Consider the following 9,054-nt stretch of genomic DNA (forward strand, 5'->3'; position numbering starts at 1 on the left):
TTCTCTCTACGTGATCTATTCTCGATTTACGAATAGTAGCGAGTAACCTATGACGCTATCGTCCCCGCGCCACCGATTTACGAAAACTTTCACCCCCCTCCTTTCCGTTCCGGATGTCCTCGATCTCCTTCGACGTTCTCGATGTCTTCGGGGGTTCTCGATGTCCTCTCCTGGCCGTGGTGTTCCGGTGGTTTTGGATACCACTGGATTGGTCGTTGGTCTCCGAGAAGCTGCTCCGTCTCGCTCGAAACGTTTAGGCGGTGCGAGAGGAGATCTCCATCGCGAGATCCGCTGGTCCCACGATGTTGGATCGCGACCGGCATGCACCGGCGCGGCGTCGGCACGAAGGCCTCCGGATGAGAGGAGGGATTGGGGCGGACGATCGAAGAGCTCTATCGGTAGTGGCCGACGTGTTCTTGGCAAGAGCAAGGCATAGGGAGCTGTTGGGCCATGCTTCTGGGGACCCTCTGGGTCGGTAGGCCGGACAGCCCTCTGACATAGGTATAGGAGACTGGGCTGCGCAGGATCCTTTTGGGACTCTTTTTCGCGTGCTTGTTCTCCTTGCCCTCCCACTTCGAGGTGATTTTCAACGTCTGGAATGCTCTGCGAAGAGTGTCCGCGGTAAACGACTTCTTGAAGGAGTCGCTGTCGCTGCTGCTACTCTGCACGTCCGAGGGGCTCGGCGAATAGGACATCGAGTCGTTGGTTCTGGTGATGCCTCTCACGTCGCCTGGGCTCCACGATCGCGAAGATTTTGCTCGAACACGTTCCGTGCTCCTCTGCACGCTCGAAAGTCGCTCCTGGGAACGCGTCGGTCGCCCTCGAAGCCGATCCAGGTAGCAATGAGTCTTCGGTGACCTGGTGGCTCGACACAGATGTTCGCTGGACCCGCGCCGAGATAATCTCTCCGCACTGCCGATGCTACCACCGCTGCTGCATCCGCTGTCGGTGCTGCACTCGTCGTCGCCGAAGTCGCGTCGACGCCTCGAGGACTCCACCGCGTTCGAAGAACTGTTCCCGCGTTTCTCCTTGATCTTCTCGCTCGGACTGCTCCGGCGACGATCCTCTTCCGGATCGGTCAGCTTGGTCGCGTCTTCCATCGTCGGCCCACCAGCGATCCAATCGAAATTGAAAGGCGATCGGCCCCGCGTTCTCGTCGCCTCGAACGTGGCTCTGGTTTTCACGTTACGTTACACCACGCACGCTCTGCCAACACACAAGCACTCGACACCGACCGTTAATCCAACTGGCTCGGCACTCGTTGCATGTCGTTCACAAGCTACGATCGAATATATCTATCTGGTAGTCTCGTTAAGCTCTTTGTGTTCACTGAAGTCGTTTTTGTTCCTCTGGTGTCAGTCCACGCTCTTCCTCCGCTCTGTTGAGCTTCCCGCTGCTTCGAAATTCAGAGTCGGCGCTGTACCAGCGCGTTGCCAAACAACAGCTCTTTGAGATATCAGGTCGCTATGATGGAGCGCGTTTACGAGGGTGGACTGAGACTCGGCAATGCGCGGTCCAACCTTTTATACCCTCGCGTCTCGTCGGAGGGTGCGCGCATGTCCTCTTCACCACGTGAGGGTTACGAATCCTCCGCGAGGACGCCGCACCGTCATCGATGCGCTTTACCCTCGCGGCAACCGACTGCAACTAACCGATCTGAGGAAATTGTAACGACGGTAGACGGTCGTTACGGTGATACGAACGTCTCTATTTTCTAAATAGAATCTGACACAGGCTAATCTATTCGGTAATGCTTTCCACCCCCGCCGTTCTGACTCTTCGATCAACGCGACTTTACAAATAGAATCTGACGCAGGCTTATCTTGTCGGCAACGCTAACATCCCTGACGTTGCAACCGGTGCAACGATGCCAGTCAATGTTTCGGTGCAACAGATAACATTGCCGGAACTTCGAGCGTTTATCTCTGCTGCACTTTTTGTCCCTATCACGACGTTTCAAAACCGTCGAGATTATATCATTCGATCTTATTCCTTTCATCTTTTTATCTCTTTATTTATTGACTTGTGTACTTATTCATTATATCCGTCAAAAATCCATTGGTATACAATATAGGAAGACATTTGGTCAGTTGCGACTGAGAATCAAATTGAAAGAGGAAGAAATAAATGTGACAGAACTATACGTTGCGCATCATACAAGATAAAATGGATACAATATTTACTTGTAATTCAAGTTCCCCCGGGATCACAAAGCTTTCCGAGGATAAATACAACATCAACGCCTTTTGAAGTAAAAATTAAATAAAATATAACGGTCTAGGCGATAGACCGTTATCAAATTTCAAAATCAAATTTCAGATAAAACGATGTAGCAGATTAAAGTAAATAGAATAAAATATCATAGTATAAAATGATGTAGGATTTGAATGCAATTATATCAGTTTACATAAAATAGATCAAAATGTAAAATTAGTAATAGATTGTAGACTCGGTTTCTAAAGGACGGGATTTCAGTTCCAAAAAGTCCCAGTTCTGATCAGTAGTAAGGCTGGGAATTCTGCTTATTTGGTCGGCATATGCAAGTCAGATAGTATATCCAACTCGCAAGAAAATTGTTACATGTCAACCCTTGCAGATTCTTTATACGAGCATTAATAATTTTAAAGAGAAACATATTTTCTTTTATTAGCGCCAATACAAATTTGCAATGATTCTAGCTACATGTATGTAAATTACTAATGTACATTTTTGAAATAATCGTCAATGTTCCAGCCGATGGATTATATGACGTTGTTAAATATAAAGTTGTATAATTATTTATATCATCCTGTTCCCGGGTGACCGACCCACAAATTTTTATAAATACTCCACCCATTAATCAACCCTCTTATAACACGCTCGATTCGTTCTATATCGAAACCCTGTTTCCCAGAATGTCATGCTGTTACGAGGGTTAATTGTATTTTCATTACATTTTCTTGTGACAGAATGGACGTATTATACACGATAACTACGTCAATTAATTTTGTACGCCGGCACCACGAAGGCGTTCGTCTACGCGGCGTCTAAAATAAGCCAAGAACGAGCAAATCAAGAGGAAACGTGCAATTGTTCGTCGTCACTGTCCCCGAATATAGGCGAATCGATATCGCGCTTCCACGGACACCGGTTCGTTAAATTTAACGATGCCCCGATTTAACGGAGCCACGGTTAAAAGTGTGGCGACGGGCTGGGCCAACGATAGGGAAGCGGCCGGATACCGGGGGTGTAGGGAGTACAGGGGGTGTGGGTTGATGCTGGAGTATTGCAACGTCGTTCGTAAGGAGAGGACCGTAGGTCGGTGAACCCGACGCGGCGATCGATGCGAAGGGGTGGATGCACCGGCCGGAGCTGATCGCATCGTGCGCTGCTGCATCCCACCGATCAATAATTTTACAGAATAATCGGAAAGCATTTACCTCTGCCTGCTTCGTTTCGCGTGGAGAATCTTGAATCGCCATTACGTTGCATGCAGAAATGTATTATATGTATATTTGCCGTGTCTAAACAGCGATAAATGTTGTTGCGTCGACACGCCTACTGTAATAACATAGAAATTGTTCTGACAATCGTTGAGGGACAATGAAAGAAACGATTTACCAAGGAACCACTGCACAGTGGAATATTTGGTATCCAAAAACTGGTCTAAATTCGATGTCAAAAATCTTGTGTAATATATAAAATAATATTTGTCTTGCGTGTTCATGCATCGTATCGTATAGAACTTGATTACACTTTGATACGAGTTCCAATGCTCATCGCTAAAATCAGTATAATTTTCTGTGCATAATATGGAAGGAATTCTAACTGTCAATTCGTGCCTACAACATTTTTTAAAAGTTTTTGATTGGATCAAATCTAGAGGAACGACAAAGAAAAATATTACATGAGTTCGATGAAGGATAATAAGACAAACTCATAAAAGTTCTTTATTAATAAAGAAAATTTGTATTAAAGTAAAATAGTAATCAAACGTGTAATATTTATAAACATTTACAAATTTGTTTGTAATTTTCCTTGTGGAGTTCTAGCAAATAATGTCATTATTTTATTCCCAACTATTTTTGTTCTCACAAAAACAAGTAAAACCATTTTGGCCAGGTTGCGAGGTTATATTTTTACAGGTGTGATGAAGAAGACATATTTCGAAATAGGCAAATAAATAGTGTAGCAAGCTAATAGATTACAAACTAATAAGAATAGACAAGCTGATAATTATACGTGACCGGCCGGAAATAGACAACAATATTTCTTTATCATAAAATCGGAACTTGATTTTAACAGTAATTGTTTCTTAAACTTTCATAAATATAGGATCTTTGTTTAACTTCTTAATTACTTCTTTTATGGTTTTAGTTTAACATCTACATTATCAATTGTGTTATGTAAGTACAATTTTAACTTTATTGTTATTAGTAGATATAAGAGTTGATTCTTTTTTCAGTTGCATTATTCGTAAATACAGTCTTAAAGGAAAATTGGAGTAAATAAAGGACCGTCATGCAAATTAGTTTTACAAGTAATTTTACTTTTCAGAGTATTTTCATTAATACCATTCCAAAGATCTTTGAGAATTTTCAAGGCACTAAATACTCGTCCCACTGACTTTTCTAGCAGGAACATTATGAATTGCTAATTCTAGCTCCCTAAAGAAACGGGTTTTCATATCTCCGGTCGGTTCAATATTGAAATATGTTTATATTTAAATTTAAAGGTAAGTGTTCCAATTATCGTGTCTTTAAGCTAATTTTTGGTTTGCAAAGACTCTCATTAAATGCATTAAATACTACTGTTACTGCTATTACTACTACTGCTATTTAATGCATTAAAAATATATTTTGATTTTTCAAACATTTTTTATTTTAAATATATCTTTTAATGAAATAAAAGGAGATGTTCTAAATTACAATTTTGTGCTCTTCCAGGAGCTCTGGCCATGTACCTCGTATCCATGGGTGCATTTTATGCACATTTTTTCAATTGTTTTTAATGAAAATGTGGTTAAGCTCGATTACACAGCATAATATAAGCGGACACGATAATGCGGACTGTCGCGTCGCGAGCGGCCTATGTAATTAAGTTATGACGACCCCCAGGTAGATTCTTTATAATACCGCATCGAAGCTCTCGGGCCCTCGACAACCGATACCAGATGTGGCCATGAGCAGGGGTACGGTCAGCGACAGCTACGCTAAAGACCATGAAAATCTGGGAACTCCCAGATTTCTGCTGTCCCCTCTTCTTGGCCATCGTTCTAATATTCATTGGTTTTAACATAATTTAAGTAGCCAATGAAATACTAACTCCACCCACGCCATTTACATACGAAGGCGTAATCGGAGAATGAGAAGCGTACCTACATCACTTTCCACTTTGCACTCGGTAACTTCTCATCTAGTCCGACAACCGACATTTTGTACATAGTTGTTATAGTTTGTGATAAGTTGTTCGTCTCTTTATTATTAAACCTTGTTTAAATACGGCACCTTGTTCCATCTCAGTTCACCCTCAAATCTGTCCTCAACATATTAATTTATCGCGAGGTAGGCGCGTTATTCAATCGTCATCAAATACGGTCGACGCTGTAACGCACCGCGCAACACGGACATTTTTTTAAAATGACCCTTGTAGCGCGCCGAAATATCGCAAATCCGTATGCCGGATTTCGTGGGGTCGTAAATCCCGTTTCGCTTGCTCGTGACGATACTCGGGGCTATGACGAGGTTACAATGTAACGACGCCTAGTTAAATTGGAACTCGCGAAGGAATAGTAACAATACTTATATATTTTGCCTTGATCGTACAAAGTATGCTCGTGGTATTATGTGCGAGAGACTGAGTGTTGTTCGATGTGTTCTTAGCACGTTTTTTTTGTGTTCTACGATGTGTTCTTAACGAATGTACTTTGCGTTCTGCCGGTTCCGTCTCGTGTCGTGTATAAAGTCGACTCTTATGATATTTCTATTGGTTGTCTTAATATCTATATGGGGGTGAAAAAGGTCTCTAATTGGTGAGTGGGTGGTGCAATTTGGTCGTCGAAGTAGGGATGTGATTTGGAGAAACTGTACTTAATTTATTGATTCGAAGGATGTGAAAAGGTCAGGAAAAATGGTTTGTATATTTCCCTGTCAATGGGTTCGTTCACGGAGGTCTCGAAGTGGTGTCCGATGACACCCGATAATTTTGGGACTAGTCGCGTCGCGTCGCGTCGAGTGGTTTGGCTATCGCGACCGACCGTGTTTATCTCGTGTTTGGTCTTCTTGAGACCGAACAACCCTACTATGGAATTTATATTAAAAATATAAATATATGTATCAGTTATGTTTTTTTATCGTTATTAGTACTAAATGAATCCCTTTTAAGACATAATGGACGTTTCATACGACGCAAATCACATTACTAGACATAATACTTAAATTCCTCAGAATGGCTGGAACAGCAATTGAAAAATGCTTGTTGTTTTATCATATGAAAAATATGATACCTCTCCATAAATCTTTCATGTTAATAAGTAAACGTAATAAAAAAACAATTGATTATCAACATTATATATAACAATTTCTTTTTTCTATACGTTTTTAATCCGGGGGTACGAAAATCGGGACAAGTACGATAAGTAGAATAACTACCCTAATTTGAATACTGAACGGTAAGTTACTTACTGTTTTAAAGCACAATAACTGTTTTTGTCTAACTAGAATCTTCACTCATTTCTAGCATTTTTATCCAAAAGTAAGAAATATGCTGTCTATACACAAGTATATGGTATAAAAGCTTTAGTGGATTGATAACAGTTTTTGTAGAACCGAAAAGTTAACTGTCAAGAAATGATTGTTCTATCAGAATCAAGTAAAAAATTGTAACAGTTTCATTCAAACCCTGTTGATAACGTCGTCGCTTTCGTGGTGTTTTCATGACCGGTGTAGTCGCTACCATAGTTCTGCGGAAATTGATGATGGATTAAGTAGACGACATTAATCTTTATCGCCACGAGGCGTTGCAGGAGTGTCGAATTCAAATCGGCATAGTTAAAAATACAAATAGAAACGGAGACAGCCGCACAGAGCACGAACCTCGTCCGAATCGAGAAATCTGCGGCGAGCGTATCTCTAGAAACTAATGAATGCGTCGAGCGCGCGTCATTCATCCCGCAATCGCGCGATATCATCTGGCTGCGAATGATCGATCGGCATTGCAATGCGAAAAATTGAAGCTGTCTGTTCCTCATCCCCCGTTCCCATCCCCGCAAACCACAACAGCGACGACGTTCAGCTGTCGAGCAATGCGAAACGGATTGGACCTGACGATAACGCCGTAAAAAACGCATCCGCTGCACCGCCTCTATCCGCTGCACACACGGCCGCGAGGACATTGCATGTACCTTTACGTAACGATTCGGTATTGTTTCTGTTCGTTGCATAATTAACCCGTAGAAACAAAAGCACCTTCAGGGGAGGACAGGGGATGCGAGATCCACCGGCGCGTCTCTAACCTTTCGACGGCATTTAACGCGTCATTCCTGGATCATCGGTAGCCTTTTTCGTTCAACCATCTGCTATCCTCATGAATAACGAATCGTATTAGAATTTCGATTTGTGCAGATCGATAGGCTGGCAGATTTAGCGGACCTTGCACACCTGATTTCAAGTTAAATATATGCAGCAGAGATGCGCGAGGCAAAGTTCAACCCTCTCGATCGGCCAGGTTGTTGGGCACAGCCTTCTCCATTCAGGTTGAGAGACAGCGAGCCACGTCTACTCTATGTATAATCGGTAAATGAACACCCTCAAGAATGACGCTTTGCTCTCAAAGGCATTCTAAAGCACTAAAACACTTCGTAGAGTTTCGATTCTATTAAACAGACTGCTTACATTCGTCATGTGCACAAAATGGCCGTGACGCGTTGCTCCTGCGTATGTTCTAGTGGAGTGCCACAATGTAACACCTACTCTACATAGAATTAGCAAACTAGAACCTTCGATACAGTAGTTATCCTATCGGGGACATTTTAATCACTAAAATTCTTTATTCAGTAGATCCTTTTGAATTAGGCTTCTTCTGTATTCAATGTATGCAAAAATGACCCAGTGGCGTTGTTCTAGCTCCAGTCAAGTCTAGGGCTGCGAAGCCACGCCTACTGTACATAGAGTTGGCGAATTAACGTCTCGAAGACGAAGCATATCCCCTGTGAGCATTCTAAAGCAGTGAAACACTTCATCGAACCTCGGTTCTTTTGAATCAGGCTCCTTCTATATTCCACGTGTGCACAAAATGGTTCCGAGGCGTTGTTATGGCTTCGTTAAAAACGAGAGCCACACCACCTCTCCACGGAAATGGCCAATTAACAGCCTCTAGATCGAAGCTTTGCGGTCGGAGGCAGTCCAGAGGACTCGTTGCTCCACGGGATCCATCGATCCTCCGTTCCCAAAGCGTCCGAGATGCAACTCGAATGCAACCATCGAGTCCTAGATCTCGTTGTTGCGTTATACCGTGTTTACATGCAATAGCGAATAGAAGCATTGCGCTACGGGGGGAGACATCGCGTTGCAGGGGACCGGCGCCAGGTCCGGTACAATCCTTTCCGTGCACGCATGTACACGCATGCACACGCGTGCACGCGCGGGTGGGTGTACAGGCCGATCATTTGAAGTGTGATCACGCCCACGTCCGCGCTTACGTAATCGGATTTATAAAGCGATGGCGAATCGCGTAACAAGTTCCCCCGCGGCCGTCGCCGCTCATTAACAAGCGGGCAATTGAGCGGCCGGCCGGTCCGATGCGGAGACGGTGCCCGAAATCGACGGAACGGGTGCACGAAAGAGAACAATCGCAGGCTGTGTCTGCTTTTAAGCGGCTTTATTCACACCGAATTGTCGGAACAGAGAATTCCATGTGGAGGTGGTCTGTGTGGAGGATGAAAGGATGCGTCGCGGCGCGGTTGGTACACGGATTAGGGTGATTCGTGTTCAGAGAATGAGTAGGGTCGATCGGTTGACTGTTCGGTAATGGTTCGGTTCGATTCGTTACGGTTGACGGTCGTTCGCGGCCGGACCC

The 9,054-nt window shown here is 43.7% G+C and overlaps 1 protein-coding gene across 1 annotated transcript; it reads right to left on the reverse strand.

The window, feature by feature from the left end:
• Positions 1-392: 392 nt before the first annotated feature.
• Positions 393-1,134, reverse strand: LOC144469168 (uncharacterized). Its single transcript, XM_078179134.1, has one exon. The coding sequence runs from the start codon at positions 1,098-1,100 to the stop codon at positions 393-395; it is 708 nt and encodes a 235-aa protein (XP_078035260.1). The 5' UTR covers positions 1,101-1,134.
• Positions 1,135-9,054: the final 7,920 nt, after the last annotated feature.

The sequence above is a fragment of the Augochlora pura genome, chromosome 4 (assembly GCF_028453695.1).
Source record: "Augochlora pura isolate Apur16 chromosome 4, APUR_v2.2.1, whole genome shotgun sequence".
NCBI lineage: Eukaryota > Metazoa > Arthropoda > Insecta > Hymenoptera > Halictidae > Augochlora > Augochlora pura.

Excerpts from the sequence above, each read along its gene's own strand:
- LOC144469168 (XM_078179134.1), bottom strand. The coding sequence starts at position 1,100 with ATGGAAGACGCGACCAAGCTGACCGATCCGGAAGAGGATCGTCGCCGG.